This window comes from Eptesicus fuscus, chromosome 5, assembly GCF_027574615.1.
Source record: "Eptesicus fuscus isolate TK198812 chromosome 5, DD_ASM_mEF_20220401, whole genome shotgun sequence".
NCBI lineage: Eukaryota > Metazoa > Chordata > Mammalia > Chiroptera > Vespertilionidae > Eptesicus > Eptesicus fuscus.
In genome coordinates this window covers 23,504,472-23,522,694 of record NC_072477.1, presented here as the reverse complement: position 1 = coordinate 23,522,694, position 18,223 = coordinate 23,504,472, and the positions used below count along the sequence as shown (strand labels likewise).

Here is an 18,223-nt window from a genome sequence, read left to right as displayed (position 1 = left end):
ACCTATTGGGGATTAAGCTGAAACCTGGGCTTGTGCCTGGACCTGGAATTGAACCCAGGACCTCTGGGTGCATGGGATGACTCTCAATCAACTGAGCCACACTGGCCAGGGCTGTAATAATTTCTTTTATTCAACAATTATTTATTGAGCACCTGCTGCATACAGGCATTGTTCTAGGCCCTGAGAATACAGCAATGAACAAAATTTCTGCACTCTTAATTTTACATTTTAGTGGGGTAGGGCAGACAGACCATAAAATAAGAAAAAATTCTTCAAATAGCAGCACAGTAGATGGTGATTCGTTCTATAAAGTAAAATTAAATAGGAAACAACGCAAGTAGGTGATCAAAATTTGTCATCTGTTCCGCGTTGTTTGCAGGTCCTCCAGGGCAGTAACAAAATCTCACTCCCGTTTACCAAACGCCTAGCCCTTAGCCCAGCGCCAGTCCTTTATGGAGACAGTAACTTCATATTGAATAAATTATAAGCCTTCTGAGAAGCAAGCAGTTGGGAAACAAAGACCTGTCAATAGCTATTGACCGTTAAGCCCATAAAAGGAATAATCTAATCGGGCGTGATCCGCTTATTCTCATTCATCTAATTAGCTGAGTTCTCTTTTTACGTTGGAGAATGAAAGCCATGGGAAATGTGGTTACAGGTCGGTTTTAGGTATTTCAACCATCTAGTTACCTCACTGGCCCTGCCAGTGAGCATAAGCATTTGTGTGATGTGTGTGCACTTAAAAAAACAAACAAAAGAACCCACCAGGGCCAGTTCTCCCGGTATCCTGAGTCTTCCAGTTCGGCCGGGTGGGGGTGGGGAAGGGTGGAGGTGGAAGAGGGCAGAGAGGGGAGAAATGGTGTTGGGAAAAAAATAAAAAGCCATCATTCTCTAGGGGAAGATCAGCCGTTGTGGTTTAAGGTGCTGTGTGGTCAGTCCATCGACCCTCCAACAAGGACCTAATCCTCAAAACAAACTATAAACAGTAAGAAACCCTCCCACGTCGCTCGCGCCGCGTCCAGCGGGAACCTTGACCTCAAGATGGCGCCCCCCAGTCACAAGATCCAATCCGCTCCAATCAAAGATGGCCGGGTGGGTCGTAATTTACAGCTCGAGCCTTTCTAGGCGTTCCTTCTCTATGGTTATTCGCTGGGGCGTGGTGACTGAGGGCCCACGGTGAAGCCTCTCTACACGCGTTCTTCTCTATGGTGCTTCTTTCCACGGTTTCGGCCGCAGTGCACGCCGGGCAAAAGGAAGACCTCCAGAAGCTCCCCGCGCAGCGCGGCAGTGTTTGCGCTGCGGCCTTGGCGAGTGGTCGCCTCAGGACCAGTCTCCCGGTGGGCGGCGCGCAGAAACCTCGAACCGGTGGTGTCTCCCGTAACCTGGAGCCCCGAGGGCCACGGAGACAGTCCCCTTGTCTCGGCGGCGGGTGAGTTCACGCGCGCCTCTGAACGCGTGTGGGAACCGGGTACCTCGGCTGGGGGAAGGAAGGAAAGCCGGGAGGCTCCGAAAGGGCCCGGGGTGGGACGAGGGTAAAGAGGGGGGGCCGGGTGGGGGAGGGGAGGGGCACGAGGCCCGGGTTTCCTCACTTCTCCAAGGCCTCGAAAACCACTGGGCCGAGCGGGAGCCCGTGGAGGCCGCCGGGCCGGACCTACTGACTGCCGGAGCGTTTCTCCTTGCTTTGTCGCCCACTTTTCCTTTTCATTTCGCGGATGGCCACAGGGAATCCCGTCGGCACCTTCTGGGATCCACGTTTGCCACAAAACGATTGGTCCGCCCCCGGGGAGCCCTTCCCGGAGGCCCCCTTCGGAGCCTTACGGTACAATTTCCGGGCCTACGACTCGCTTGGCCTAGGCGCTGCCGAGAAGCCAGCCAGCATCCACCCTTCTTAGATGAGGTGCTGGCTACCAACGGATTCCTTTCCCTTCCTCTGAGGTCCCCTAGGGCCCGCCCCGGTGTGAACTGCCCACCTACCTCTAGGCCCCCGAATGTAGTGAACGCCCACTTTATTTATTTTTTAAGCACCCTCCTGGTTTGCTTGTCTTGAGATGGTGGTGAGTGTTGTGGTCCTGCCCCCTTCCTCCCGTGGAGGTTGCAGTAAACTGGATCTCCATTCATTCTAGGCGATGACCAAGCTTGCACATTAAAATGTGTTTACTTCTTTCTCACCCTTCTTTGGTCTTCAATACTACTTTTTTTTTTTTTTAAATACGTTTTTCGAAATAGATCTAGGAGTATGAAGATTATTTTGAAGTTATGTAATGTGGATTTATATTGCCATGGAAAAGCCCTTTTGCTCCTGGGCAGAGTGGAGCGGACCGAAAGGAGGGAAGAGGTTGGACTTCTCTTGCACCGGACTGCTGTAGTGTGAAGTACTGTGCATTAGGTAGTTGACAGTAGTCTATAAACAACTTTTGTATTGTCTTGGGTACTTTAATTTTTAAGATGGTTTCCAAAAACATTCAGAAGCCTAGAAAGGCATTCACTTGGTTATCAGTTGCTCGCGATTTTAAGTAGATACTACGCTATTACACAATTTTAACTTTTCTTAAAAGCCTTTGTTGTCGTCCTCTGTAAAATAAGGGTTATAATAGTATTCACCTCATCGATGATTGAGATTGGAAATTAATTGAATGTATGTAAAATCCTTAGTGCAATACCCAAATAACGTAGCGTTTAGTCCATTTTAACCGGTATTGTTACTTAAGAATTTTCAGTGAAGTACAAGAGCCTAACCCTGATTCCCACGTTTCTTCCAGTGTACTGTGAATAGACTATTTTTCTGTTAATAGACGTATAAAGTAAAAGTAAATCCTTAATACAAAGCTGCTCATTGGTATATTACTAGAAAGAGTAAGCATTATGACACAGTGAAAACAGCCCTTGGATTGGTAATTTCAGGATATTAGGGATCTTGAGGGGGTCCCCACCACTCATTGTTTTCCTTTGGACAAGTTAGCTTCTTCATCTGTAAAAGGAGAATATATCTACACAAGGTAATTTGGGAGATTAAGTGAGATAATGTATGTAGAAGGCTTTTGTAAATTAAATAAAAACGTGAGTTATTTTTATTAAATAATTCATCTTCTTGGAGTTACTGAATTTCCATTTTTGGTCCCCAGAGTGTAATTAAAAAAAAATTTTTTTTTTTGGTAGAGAACTCATAGTTAGGAAGAAAATTATTGTCCCACTGTTGCATATAGGCGCCATATACTAATTATAGCTTGAGAACGTTTATTTTGTGTTTGCTATATTTTTATTCTGCTGTGTTAAGGCTCTTAATATATTTTAAAAATAAGTCCATTTGCACATTGGGTAATTACTTCAGACTTAAAGTCAACATTTTTGTCCACAGATAAATGAGCTTTATACTTAATTATACATAATTTAAGGGAAACTTACATTAAGTATTTTATAACATTGGAAGAAAAGTAATCTTTGAATCTTTTAAGGCCTTACAAAAACATTATATTTTTTAATTTCTTGATAGTCTTTTGACACTGCTGCTACCATTCATAATTTTGATTACTCACCAAGTTTTTGAATAGCTTTTACCGAGCTTTATTTTTGAAATTTGAAAATAAAAAAGTATGAATTAGTGATAATGTTTTTATAAACTTTATTTTGACATAATTTCAAACTAATTCTCAAATACCTTTCCACTCATATTACCCAAATCTCCTAACCAATTTGCTTTATCCTTTCCCTTTTTTCTCCATAGTTTTCTTCTGAAATGTTTACTTGTAAGTTTCGTGTGTGGTGTTCCTTAACCCCAAAATGTGTATTTCCTAAAAACAAGGACATTCTCTTATTTAACAACAGTACAGTGATCAAAATCAGGAAATTTATATTGCTACAGTATTATCTAATCGGCAGGTCTTAATTGGATTTTCCTTGTAATTGTTCTGAGTTGGTATTGCTTTTTTTAAAGCAGCTTTATTAAAGTGTAATTGCATAAAATTCAGTCATTGTAAATTTACAATCTAATGATTTTTAGTAAATGTACTGAGTTGTGCAACCATTACCCCAAAGGATTCCTCTTTCCTGTTTACAAGTCACTTCCTGTTCCAACTCCAACTCCAGACTATCACTACCTTTATCATTGAAAATGGTAAAACAGCAAAGTGGAAATCTCAGAAAATTATCAGCCCCTTTTGGGAGACTCAAAACACTTTGATAACATGAAACGCTTTCTTATAAAAGAAACTTCTGGTTAAGCATTTCCCATTCTTTTTTGGACATGGAACACCGTTTTCCTAGAAGTAGTTTCTGAAGACTCCAGCAGTCTGGAAATTCAATATGAGAAATGATGTTTTGAGGGGCTTGGTTTGCTTAGGCTGGGGAGGTTATGCCAGTCCATTGTATCTTGCCAGGTTATATATAAGCAGAGCAGGAAACAGTGCATGCTACACTAATCTTTTATAGTCAATGTAGAACCACTACTTGGTGTATAAATATATAACTTAAAATTTGCTCTTTCAGAACTAGTAAAAATAATACTTAGAAAAGAACTGGGCACATATATTTATTGAGTGAGTGAAGTTGTATAGCAATGTTTGCTGAGGAGAGTCTATTGGTTCATTTGCCTTTTACGATTTCAGAAATTTGGCAGTGTCCTGATGGGGTTAGCCTGTAAGTCTATCCCTGGTAAAATCTTTTGTTTCTATCAGGATAAATCTGCAGTGGAGGAATGTGTATAAGCAGTAATGGTATTCTCAGGAGTGCAGGGAAAAAAGAGTGGTTTGAAAGAGTAAAGTGGAAAAGAAAAGCGGAGTGCATGCATATGTTGAGTGGTAGAGATAAATCATATTTAGAAGTTTGGTTTTTTTTGGGGGGTGTATACCAAATTTATTTGAGATAAAATTTACATGTAATAAAATGCACTCATTTTAATTTCAGTGAATTTTGACAAGTGCATAACCTTGTATGTTTTTGTTAATTTTTTTACTTATCAGGTTAAAATGCTTTGACTCTTCTAAAAGTGAAGCACTACTATTCAAATATTTTTAAAATGCTATTTAAATTTTTTCAATGCTAATAAAAATAACTTCTCCGTCTCTCCTTTTCTTAAATCCCACACACATTCCCTTAGCAGTTGGCTACCTTCATAGTATATCCAGAATCTAGCAGCTTGTTACCACTTTCTCTATACCACCTATTCCAGGCCCCCCTCTCTTCTCTGGATTATTGCAGTCGTGTTTTGCTTCAACCCTGGTTCTCCAGTCTTAACGTAGTGACCAGGAATACTGTTAAAATCTAAGCCAAATAAGAAAACCTTTAAATTTAAAGGTTTTTCTTCTTATTTAGAGGAAAAAACAAATTCTTTACAGTGGCCTACAAAGCCCTATACTCTCTGAAGCTCCTCCCCCAGTAATATTTTACATTTATCTGACTTTCCTCGCATACTGTACTCCAGCTGTTGGCCTTGCTATTCCTCCTGCAAGTACTCCATGCCCACCTCTGGCTTTTTGTATTTTGTTTGTTTAAAAGATTATTGCCTCAGCAAAAAAAATAAAAATAAAAATAAATTTTAAAAAAATCCTTACCTGAGAATATGTTTGTTGACTTTAGAGAGTAATATCAATTGGTTGTCTCCTGTATGTACCCTGACCACCGGGAATCAAACTGAAACCTTTTTGGTGTTCGGGGTGATGCTCCAAACAACTGAGCCCCCATAGCTGGGGCTATTGTCCCTAGATATTAAATAGGGCTTCCTACCTCAGCCCTATTCAAGTCTTTGTCCAAATGTCATCTTCTTGGACAGGCCTGACCACTCACTGTATTTAAAATAAAGCACGCCCAGGATGTAGCTCAGCGGTTGAGTGTTGACCCAGGAACTTAGAGGTCACCTGTTCGATTCCCAGTCAGGGCATATGCCTTGGTTGCAGGCTTGATCCCCAATGTGGGCCATGCAGGAGGCAGCTGATCAGTGATTCTCTCTCATCGATGTTTCTCTCTCTCTCTCCCTTCCTCCTTGAAATCAATAAAAATATAATAAAATAAAGCACTCCCTAGTTCTCTTCCTAACCTCATTCTACAAAGTATCAACTTTGAATATCTATATAATTTATTGTAAGAGTATTGCAATTGATCAATTATAGGTAAAATCTGATTAGCTTTGCTTATGGTTATAAAAGTTTATTCTCAATCATTTTCACTTGTCAAAATATATAAAAGTTTATGTTGAAATAAGTGGTTGAGGCTCCCATTTTAGGATGTTTGAAAGTGAATAATATTTTTCTAGAGGTCACCAGAAATGTTTGTGTTCTGAATGTCATGGAAGGGCCATTATCTTATTAAGATTGCCTCTACCTTTGAAGTTCAGCCAATGAATAAGCAAGTTTTGAACAGTTTGAAGTAAAAGGGAAATATTTCATAGAAAATTAGAAGTGCATGGAATGGATATATTGGCATATACTAAGATTAAACATGTAGTCTGATGAAATTATTTTAAATCTTTTTTTTTTTTTTTTGTGTGGTTGTTAATCCTCACCTGAGGATATTTTTTTCCCATTTATAATTACTGTAAGGCTAGACACTGGGTCATTGCTAGCGTAGTACCTGGCACATGGGAGCTTCTTAATAGATTTGTTTAATGAAATCCTCAAGAGTTAATTTGTTTACTCATTCATTCATTTATTCAACAGGTATTAATACCAACTGCCCTCCTAAGAAAAGTGCTGAGATAGAGTATTATAATACAAGAGCTTCTGTAAGTAGGACAGTAGCTGTCTCTGTTTTAAAAGGAGATACACTCTTTCTTATAGAGTATTTGTTTTTATTTTTGGGCAAAATTGTTACAAATGGATTATTTAAAAATATAAGACATTTATAGTAAAATTAGTTGGCATTTTCCCTTTTTAATTTATATTGATACCTACTTACTATTTATTTATTTATTTAAATATATTTTTATTGGTTTCAGAGAGTATGGAAGAAGGAAAGAGAGAGAGAAACATCAATGATGAGAGAGAATCATTGATTGGCTGCCTCCTGCACACCCCCTACTGGGATTGAGCCCACAACCCAGGCATGTGCCCTTGACTGGAATTGAACCCGGGACCCTTCAGTTCGTAGGCTGACGTTCTATCCACTGAGCCAAACTGGCTAGGGCTTTTTTTTTTTTTTTTTATAATTGATTCTTAGATAGAGGAATGGGGGTTGGGGGGAGAGAAACATTTATTTGTTGTTTCACTTATTGATGCATTCATTGGTTGCTTCTTGTATGTGCCCTGACTGGGGATTGAACCCACAACCTTGGCATATTGGGACATTGCTTTAACCAACTGAGCCACACAGACCAGGGTGGTTCTCTGTATTTGAATGATTACTATGTGACCTAATGTTAAGATGTCCCCTACCCCCAGGTTTGTAGTTCAGTGAGACATTTTTGTACTCGAGGAACTGGCCAACACTGAATCAATAAATACTGTATAACTTTGTAAAATAGTTTTCAGAAAGGTGCTGATATGTATTAAAAAGTGAATGTATCAGAACACTTTTAAAAAATAACTGTTAGAAACCTTCCTGGATTCTGAGTTTGGTTTAAAAAGATTCATTGATATTTCGTATTTAATTTTGGATATTAACTGAACCTCAAAATTTTTTTCTTCCTTTATATGTATTCCCATATGATTGTAGGAGTCTATCCTGAACTTAGATCGTGTACATTTTGGGAACTTATTTTAGAAAAGATCTAAATTTTAAAAATTCTCAATGGACAGACAGAGAAAAGAGGGTCTTTGCCAACTCCTTTGGGTAAGAAAACTTTAGAATTTTGCAGATACTCTAAAAATGAAGGCCAACAAACCAGGCATATTGAATTGTAAAGTTTTCAAATAAAATGATTTCTCATGATTTCTTTTTTAGACATCTGCAGTAAGAATGTCTTTCCCCCCTCATTTGAATCGCCCTCCCATGGGAATCCCAGCACTCCCACCAGGGATTCCACCACCACAGTTTCCTGGCTTTCCTCCACCTGTACCTCCAGGTAATTTTGTGAGTACTGTAGTTGTTTTAGCTTATACTTTTGTCTTCGCAGTATTTACTTTTAGGAAGATATATGTGTGACTGTTAGTAGTAAAGATGTCTGTTAACATCATTCTGGAAAAATATGATGTCTCATTTTCCTATGGCAGAAGTTTTCATATCTGACTGAGTATAAACTCATTTGCGATGTTTTTAAAAAAAGTTACTTAAAAAGATAGTGGGTTCATGAGGTTCAAAAATGAAAAAATATACAGTGAAAAAAATTCATTACATTCCCACAGAATTATTTTTACCAGCCCCTTATGAAAAGGGGGAAACAAAGCAGGGTTATAAGTTTTTTCTTTGTCCTTCCAGATATTTTCTAATGCATATTGTAAGCCATGTAAGTATATATTATTTTATTCACCAGTGGGTTTTTTTAATTCATTTTTTTATAGAGAGAGGGAGAGAGAAACATTGATTTGTTGTTCCACTAATTTATGCATTCATTGGTTGATTCATGTATGTGCCCTACCCAGGAATGGAACATGCAACCTTGGCGTTTAGGATGATGCTCTAACCAACCAAGGGAGATACCTGGCCAGGGCTCCGTTAGTACTTTTTCTTTTAACACAGATATAGAGTATTATTCTATATACTAGAGGTCTGGTGCACGAATTTCGTGCATGGGTAGGGTCCCTAGGCCTAGCCAGCGATCAGGGCTGATCAGGTTCCCCGCCTCCCTGCCTCCTCCTTCCCTTGCTCCTTCAGCACCCTGCTGTCGCCGCTAGTCGACCACCATGTTATGCGCCGCCCCCTGGTGGTCAGTGCATGTTATAGCAAGCAATGGAACTCCCAGTCTCTTGGTCGAACTCCTGAGGGGTCACTTTGCATATTAGCCTTTTATATATACTAGAGGCCTGGTGCACGAATTCGTGCACCAGTGCGGTCCCTTGGCCTGGCCTGCAGGATCGGGCCAAAATCTGCTCTCCAACATCCCCTGAGGGGCCCCAGATTGTGAGAGGGTGCAGGCCAGGCAAAGGGACCCCACTGGTGCATGATGGGCACCGGGGAGGGACACAGTAGGTTGGCCAGCCAGGGAGGGACCGTGGGAGGGCTCCAGGGTGTGTCTGGCCGTCTCGCTCAGTCTCGATCGGCCAGACCCCAGCAGCAAGCTAACCTACTGGTTGGGGCGTCTGCCCCCTGGTGGTCAGTGCACATAGCAAGTGGTTGAGTGGCTTTAGCATATCATTAGCATATTATGCTTTGATTGGTTGAATAGACGATTGGCCACTTAGCATATTAGGCTTTTATTATATAGGATAGGATAGATACTATTTTGCGCCCCCTTCCTTTTAATTGATTTTTAGACAGAGTGGAAGAGATAGAGAAACACCAATTAGTTGCCTCCCCTATGTATCTGCCCTAGCTGGGAATGGTGTAAGGGACAACGAGCCACCCAGCCAGGGCCAATTAAAAAAAAAATATATTTTTTTTTATTGATTTCAGACAAGGCAGAGGGAGAGAAGTAGAAACAACAATGATGAGAGAGACTCATTGATTGGTTGCCTCCTGCACGCCCCACACTGGGGATCAAGCCTGCAACCTGGGCATGTGTCCTGACCGAGAATCAAACTGTGACCTCCTAGTTCATAGGTCAATGCTTAAGCACTGTGCCACGCTGGCCAGGCCAATTTTTGTTTTTATTAAAGAACCAGGAATAACAAGATTCTTCCTAGGTTTTCAGATTAATTTATCATTTGAAAGGATTTGTTTTTTTTACTTTTTTTTTTTTTTTTAATCCTCTGAGGATATTTTTCCCATTGATTTTTTTAGAGAAAGCAGGAGGGAGGTGGAGAGACAGAAACATCAATGTGAAAAGGACACATCAATTGGTTGCCTCCCACATTCGCCCCAACCCAGGGCAAGGCATGGAGCCTGAAACCAAGGTATTTACCCTTGACTGGAATTGAACCCATGACTCTTCAGTCCGAGGGGTGCTGATGCTCTAACCATTGAGCAAAACTGGCTAAAGCTGTTTTTTACTTTTAAAAGATTCATTAATATTTTTAATCCACAAGTGAATCTATATTTGTGTAGTGTTGGTTTTGAGGGTGTACTGAATAAGATGAACATGAATCAATAACTATCCAGAATTTTATACTCCTTAAGTCAAAAGCATGTTGTGATAGCCTTTTTTTTTTTTTTTTTAATATATTTTATTGATTTTTTTTACAGAGAGGAAGGGAGAGGGATAGAGAGTTAGAAACATCGATGAGAGAGAAACATCAATCAGCTGCCTCCTGCACATCCCCCACTGGGGATGTGCCCGCAACCAAGGTACATGCCCTTGACCGGAATCGAACCTGGGACCTTTCAGTCCGCAGGCCGCCGCTCTATCCACTGAGCCAAACCGGTTTCGGCTTGTGGTAGCCTTCTTACTTTTAAGAGTAGTTTTTTGTTGTAGGTAAACTTATATAGATTGACCTGATATCACATTGCTTTTGAAAATAAGATGTTCATCAGTATCTCATTAGTTCTACATTTCTACTCAAATTAACTATAAGTGAGCATCTATAATAACAAAAGCATACTATGCTAATTGGACTGAACAGCCGAACGACCTTCTGGACATCATTCCGGATGTCCTTCTGGATGAAGCCGCTGCGGCGGGGGCCACAGCAGAGGCCGTTAGAGGCGATCAGGAAGGAAGGCAGAGTGGTTAGGGGCAATGAGGCAGGCAGGCAGAGGTGGTTAGGGGCAATCACGCAGGCAGGTGAGGGGTTAGGGGCAATGACGCAGGCAGAGGGGTTAGGGGTGATGAGGCAGGCAGGCGAGCAGTTAGGAGCCAGCGGTCCTGGATTGCAAGAGGAATGTCCGACTGCCGGTTTAGTCCTGATCCCATCCCCGAGGGGTCCCAGATTTTGAGAGGGTACAGCCTGGGCTGAGGGACAACCCCCCCCCCCCTTGCACGAATTTCGTGCACCGGGCCTCTAGTACTTGTATATATGGCATGTAGTTGATGTAGAATACAGTCATATATGATTGTGTGCTTACAACTGGCTATGCTTTTTCCTTAGGAACCCCAATGATTCCTGTACCAATGAGCATTATGGCTCCTGCTCCAACTGTAAGTATAATTTTTAAGTAAGTAAATTTTTTACTTGATTGATTTGAGAAAGAGAGAGAGAGAGAGAGACATTGATTTATTTTTTCCCCACTTATTTATGCATTCATTGGTTGATTCTTCTATGTGCCCTGACTGGGTATCAAACCCTGCAACTTTAGCGTGTTGGGACAGTGCTCTAACCAGCTGAGTTATCCATTCAGGGCTGTAAGTATAATTAATTTTAAGGAGGAAATTAGGAGATATGTTAGTGTTTTTAAAACTAAAAAGCTTGATAAACTTAGATAAATTATTTTAAGCATTTAAAAGAATAGTAGGAAGGATGTGGGCATTCATTTCTATCATACTACTTACTTGATTAAGTAACATTTTCACTCAGCTGTGTATATATGCAGTTGTTCCTAAAATTGCTCCCCAGGTTTATGGTTTCTCTCTTATTCTCTAGACTCATTTACATATTAGTGCAGATTTAGGACATTGGCTTTTTCATTATTCCTTATGTCTTGGTTTCCATAGATAGGAGAATGATATGACATATATGATCTCTTAAAAGTGTGTAAGAAAAAAAAAAGTGTGTAAGAATTATTCTAGCAGAAATGTAAGTTTTGAAATGAAATTTGTGTTGAATATAGTTCTATTCTTTTCCTCCTAACTACCTAATATTTAGCCTTTTCCGAGCTATTTTTTTTCTGTGTCTTCTAGTATGATACCTTCAAGTTTTGTAGTTTTAATGAAGCCTTTCCTCTGGGGAAGTGTTTCATTATTTAGTCTTAGGTCTTGAACCTTAATTCTCCACATTCATTAAAGCTTCTGTACACTCTTAAGCATCTTAATTAAGAATGTTAATATATTATAACAAATTAATAAATAATAACCCTCTTTTAACTATTATTTAACCAGATATTTCTCTGAGTTCATTGGTAGAATATCAGGCTTCATTTGGAATTCCACTATGAAAGAGGCTTGATATTTATTACTTTGAACTGATTTTCTATTTGTGGTTTTGAAAAGGGAGGGGAGTGGTGTTATTCATTTTAAAAGGGAGATGTGAAGTAGATGGACAAATAAGAATCTGCTGTGAGGCAGACCACTAAGAAGATAGGGTTCTGCATACTAAGGGGGAGTCCAGCTTTTCTTGCATTAGACACCAATGTTGGGTCATTTTGGAAAGCTTCCACATGATAGGTACTCTTACTTTCTTACATTTCAGTCTAGGAAAAGATAGCATTTGGATTTTGGAGCAGCTCCTCCAGTTCACCAGTATTTATTCAGTGCTTATTGTGGGTGTTTTGCTAAATTCACTTCCAGATAAAATGATTACTATTTCTTCCGTTGGGAAGTTTAAAGTTAAAGGGACAATAAGCTAGAAATTCAAGTAAGTGATAAAGGGTACATTCTAAGTGTGGAGGAGTGCTATGGGAGTATTTGAATATTTTATAAGAGGATTAGCAGGGATAATTGAAACTTTTATACTAGTACAGAGTATAGTTGTGAAGAAACTTGTGGATGTAGTTGATAATTTTAAAAGATTTATGACGTCTTAAACATAAAGTTTCTATCCAAGGTATTTTTGCTTTTCCATGTTTTTAAAGAAAGGTAATATAAGCGTGGGACTTTTCTTGTCATGAATGTTTATATGAATGAAAAATGCTGTGAGCTTTAGATTAAGTATGTAGACCTTTTAATGCGCTATGTAGAGGATGGTGCAAAAGTAGGTTTACAGTAGGTGTAAGTGCATGAAACAGCTTATTCTGGTATTATTTATTAATTGTATTTTCCATACAAACTACTGTAAACCTACTTTTGCCCCACCCTGTATTTACTAATTTAACATTGGTGATTTTAGCCTAATGTTACATTAACCATGATAGGAAGTTTAATTGCCAGATCAAATTTTATTGCCTTTCTTAATTCTAGGTCTTAGTACCCACTGTGTCCATGGTTGGAAAGCATTTGGGAGCAAGAAAGGATCATCCAGGCTTAAAGACAAAGGAAAATGATGAAAATTGTGGTCCTACTACTACTGTTTTTGTTGGCAACATTTCTGAGAAAGCCTCAGACATGCTCATAAGACAGCTCCTTGCTGTAAGTTAAACTGTTTATTTTTCATTTAAAAGGTTTATATTTGTTACAAATTTTAAACAAAAAGCAGAAAGAGGACTCTGTATTTGTCTTCGTTTTATTTTGAAAATTTTTAATCTAGCAGTAAAGTTGAACAAACAGTACAGTGATTACCCTTGTAACATATTGCCACATTTACTCTTTATATACACACACGCTACATACTTTTTTTGAGTAATTTGAAAGTAAGTTGTGATAAGACATTTCACCTCGGAACACTTGTGTTTCCTAAAGAGCAAAGACATTCTCCTATATGATCACAAAATCATTATTGCACTTAAGAAATTTAAGGATGACACAATATTGTTAACTAATATACTTAGATCTTTTTCCTTTTTTTTTTTTATATATATTTTATTGATTTTTTACAGAGAGGAAGAGAGAGGGATAGAGCTAGAAACATCGATGAGAGAGAAACATCAATCAGCTGCCTCCTGCACACCCCCTACTGGGGATGTGCCCGCAACCAAGGTACATGCCCTTGACCGGAATCGAACCCGGGACCCTTGAGTCCGCAGGCCGATGCTCTACCCACTGAGCCAAGCCGGTTTTGGCGATCTTTTTCCTTTTTTAAATATATTTTTATTGATTTCAGAGATGAGAGGGAAAGAGAGATAGAAACATCAATGATGAGAGAGAATCATCGATTGGCTGCCTCCTGCACGCCCCTACTGGGGATCAAGCCACAACCCGGGCATGTGCTCTTGACTGGAATCGAACCTGGGACCCTTCAGTCTGCAGGCCAATGCTCTATCCAGTGAGCCAAGCCAGCTAGGGCTCTTTTTTCTTTTTTTAATAAGTTTTATTTTTATTTATTTGCTAATCCTCACCTGAGGATATTTTCCCATTGATTTTTAGGGAGAGTAAGAGAGGAAAAGAGAGAATCATCTATGTGAGAGAAACACATTGAACAATTGGTTGCCTCCTGCCAAGGTATGTGCCCTTAACTGTAATCAAACCCAGGACCCTAGCCAAACTGGCTATCACTAGATCTTTTTCTATTTTTGAAATTCAATTTCCTTTATAATTTCCAAAGTAGCATGTTTTTGTTTTTGACCTATGATCCATCCAATCAAGGATTGTACATCACATTTAATTGTCACACCTTGTTAGACAGCTTCTTTAATAAAGAATAGTTCCCTTCTCCCCACCCTTTTTTTTTTTTTTTAGTTTGCTTGTTTTTTGTCTTTTATGACATTGACTTTTTTTTGTATATATACATATATATATATAAATATAATTGATTTCAGAAAGGAAGGGAGAGGGAGAGATAGAAACATCAATGAGAGAGAGAATCATTGATTGGCTGCCTCCTGCAGGTCCCCTGCTGGGGATCGAGCCCACAATCCGGGCATGTGCCCTTGACCGGAATCAAACCTGGGACCCTTCAGTCTGCAGGCCGACACGATCCACTGACCCAAACCAGCTAGGGCTCATTGATGTTTTTGAAGAGTTTGTTGTTGTTTTTTAAAGAATACCTACCAATTTGAGTGAGTGATTGCTCACGGTTATATATGTATATATATATACACACACACACATACATATTTTAATTTATTGATTTTAGAGAGAGAGAAACATCAATTTGTTGTTTTACTTATTTATGCATTCATTGGTTGATTCTTGTATGTGCCCTGAGCAGGGATTGAACTTGAAACCTTGGCATCTTGGGACAACACACTAATCAATCAAGCTACCCAGCCAGGGCACTAGTTTTACTTCTGTATTCCTTCACAATTTGCTTTTTTCACTTAACGTGTAGCTCTATTTACTTTCAACTTCTATATGTTATTGCATTGTAGAAATGTACCATAAATTGTCAATTTTCTACTGATGGTCATATGGATTGGTCCCGTTTTTTGTGTTTTGTGATATAATTGGTAATATCACGTCTTCAGAGGTGAACCTCAATAAATTTATATAATGTTTTCTTTTAGAAGTGGAATTTCTGTGGTAGAGCATGCTTATCTTCAGTTTAATAAGATGATGCCAATTTTTCCAAAAGTGGAACATTGCGAAGACATTTTTAAAAACATCTTCATGGTGATATATTTTATGTAGTTTTAGTATATTCAGAAAGTGGCACAAACACAACTACTAATTCTAGAGCATTTTCATCACCCTAAGTAGAAAACCCTGTAACCATTAACAGTCACTTCCCATTCTTTTTCTCTCTGCAGTCCTTGGCAACCACTATTCTACTTTATGTCTCTGGATTTGCCTATTCTGGGCATTTTATATAACAATCATAAATATGTGATCATTTTTGTTAACTTCAGTTAGCATAATGTTTTCAAGGTACATATATATTATAGTTTGTACTAGTGGCCTGATGCACGAATTCGTGCATATTGAAAAGTAATTAGAAGAAATATTTTAACCTTTTGCACTCGGATGTCGAGTGTGACTCGACACGGTTAGCATCGGTAGCAGCTCTTTTTATACTCTTTGAATGTATCAATAATTTGAAATATAAAAAAATCCAAATAAATAAGTTTGTATGAAAAGAAACTCCAGTTTTTTATTCTACTCCCGCACTTTGTAAAATCTGGGGTATTTAAAAAATTAAATCCCAAGTAGAATAAAGGAATCGAGAAAAAAGCAAGCGAGTGCAAAGGGTTAATATCACTATTCACCCTTTATAATAGAAGTGTCAACCAAATTCATGATTGACAATAACAGATTGAAACACACGTGTGATTGGCGCCAGCAAGAGCTTTATATGCATCGCTCATGGGCGAGTCAGCTTAGCCTTTTATATATAGTGAATAGACTTACTTAATTAGACCTGCTTTCTGATTTAGCTAAACTTTTTCCAGCCCAGTGAAGCACCCCAACTTCTCTTTCAGGTAATTGTCAGCAATACAGCAGTAAATCTCAACATGAAGCAGATTATTATTGTAGATCACGCAGGGAGAACAAAGGGTAAAATATTTAACTGCAGCAGTGTTTGACTATATTCTGCGCAGTGGGAAAACCTGAAGTCATTTCCAAGGTCCACCATTTCTTCTTTTCAGTGGGGTCAAGTTTCTGAGCTTTCTAAATCTCTGTTTTCTGGCTAATGAAAAGAAAATAGGATTCCACCGAGTCTCCTGTCTACCTACTCCAGGACTTCTCTGAGGATCAAATGAGATGAGGCATGGGAAAACGCTTCAGAGACATTTTGGTTAAAGTGTAAAATGTTTCCACCTGGCTATAAAGCAAGTCATGTTCCTGGTTTGAAGAAACTGCAGGGAGGCTAGTTGCTAGGGAGAGGAAGCCAGGCATTGCTACGTGACGTTATTACCTGGCACCCACAGCAACCGTTTCTGGGCTGGGCTGTAGGCTGCATTTTGGGCCTTGGTTTCTTTTTTTTTTTTTTTTTAATATATTTTATTGATTTTTTTACAGAGAGGAAGAGAGAGGGATAGAGAGTTAGAAACATCAATGAGAGAGAAACATCGATCAGCTGCCTCTTGCACACCCCCTACTGGGGATGTGCCCGCAACCAAGGCGCATGCCCTTGACCGGAATCGATCCCGGGACCCTCCAGTCCGCAGGCCGACGCTCTATATCCACTGAGCCAAACTGGTTTCGGCTGGAGGTTTCTTCTTTGAGGCTCATTGGTTTCTCTAGAAAACTTGGTTTCATGCCTCATGAGTGTATGATTGGCTACCTGTATGGGTTGAGGTTGAAGGACTAAGTGCAAGCATTCCTTTTTAAAATATATTTTTATTGATTTCAGAGAGGAAGGGAGAGAGAGATAGAAACATCGATGATGAGAGAGAATCATTGATCAGCTGCTTCCTGTACATCCCCCACTAGGGATCCAGCTCACAACCCAGGCATGAGCCACGACCAGGAATCAAACCATGACCTCCTCTTTCATAGGTTGATGCCCAACCACTGAGTCACACAAGCCAGACTCAAGCATTTCTTATAGTTTTACCTTTTTTCCTTGTTACCCACTCAGTATCTTATCCAGATTTTCCTTCATATCTGGTGCTTCATATCACAAGCTTGTGTGTTCACCTTCTTCAGACTAAACTCTTCATGTTCTCTGGGGGTGGGGACTAAGGTAGTTATTTGAGAAGAGCTCTGACTTTAATTATGCTATATTTATATTTAGGCAAGCACCTGTTTTTATTCAGCTTCATGCTTCAACCCCATTCTCCACTCTACCTTATTTTTTTTATTGAAAGAGAGAGAGACAGAAACATAGATTTTTTTGTTCTACTTATTTATGCATTCATTGGTGGTTTCTTTATTTTTTTTAATATATTTTATTGAATTTTTTACAGAGAGGAAGAGAGAGGGATAGAGAGTTAGAAACATCGATGATAGAGAATCATCGATCAGGTGCCTCTTGCACACTCCCTACTGGGGATGTGCCCGCAACCAAGGTACAAGCCCTTGACCAGAATCGAACCTAGGACCTTTCAGTCCGCAGGCCGACGCTCTATCCACTGAGCCAAACCGGTTTCGGCACATTGGTGGTTTCTTGTATGTGCCCTGGCTGGAGATGGAACCTGCAACCTTAGCATATTTGGATGACGCTCTACCCAACTGAGCTACTCGGCCAGGCCATCCCCCCATCCCCCCCTTTTTGTTGTCCTGTAGATCTACTTGGCTTTATAGAATCACTTTAGCCTTTCTTTTTCACCAGTATCTGCCTCTGTAGACACTTGGAGTTATAGCTTTCTTTGCTCTAGGATGAGTTACCATCCATCCATTTTGTTCAAAATTTTGTTGAACTTTGCTGCTGTTTCTCATGCAATGTTAGACCTCAAGTATTTTTACCTTTTATATTATTTGATTTTAAAAACAGTAAAGAGAAAGAAATATTATTTGATTATCATTTTAGTGGTTTCTCTGAAGGGAGATGTGAAACATTTATTCACATTCAGCTTTGACAGATATTTTCTACAAATATTTTTTTTTAAAACCTTTTTTTTAATAATTAGAAATAATGTCTTAAAATTAAAAGGAAAAAAGTTGTAACAAAGTCCCACCCTTCACACAACCTGC

At 39.4% G+C, this 18,223-nt stretch overlaps 1 protein-coding gene across 3 annotated transcripts in view; it reads left to right on the top strand.

Annotated features, from left to right (window-relative positions):
- The first annotated feature begins 1,263 nt into the window (after positions 1-1,263).
- RBM25 (RNA binding motif protein 25) overlaps positions 1,264-18,223 on the top strand; it is a 43,423-nt gene continuing 26,463 nt past the window's right edge. Inside the window, exons 1-5 of one of the 3 annotated variants that reach the window (XM_054715943.1) lie at positions 1,264-1,429; positions 7,642-7,758; positions 7,870-7,990; positions 11,049-11,098; positions 13,013-13,180. In XM_054715943.1, coding sequence (XP_054571918.1) covers positions 7,717-7,758; positions 7,870-7,990; positions 11,049-11,098; positions 13,013-13,180 — 381 coding nt within the window. In that variant the 5' untranslated portion in view covers positions 1,264-1,429; positions 7,642-7,716. Of the gene's footprint in view, positions 1,430-7,641; positions 7,759-7,869; positions 7,991-11,048; positions 11,099-13,012; positions 13,181-18,223 lie in introns of those variants that run through there. The other 2 variants (XM_008138866.3, XM_054715944.1) reach the window with 2 other exon arrangements.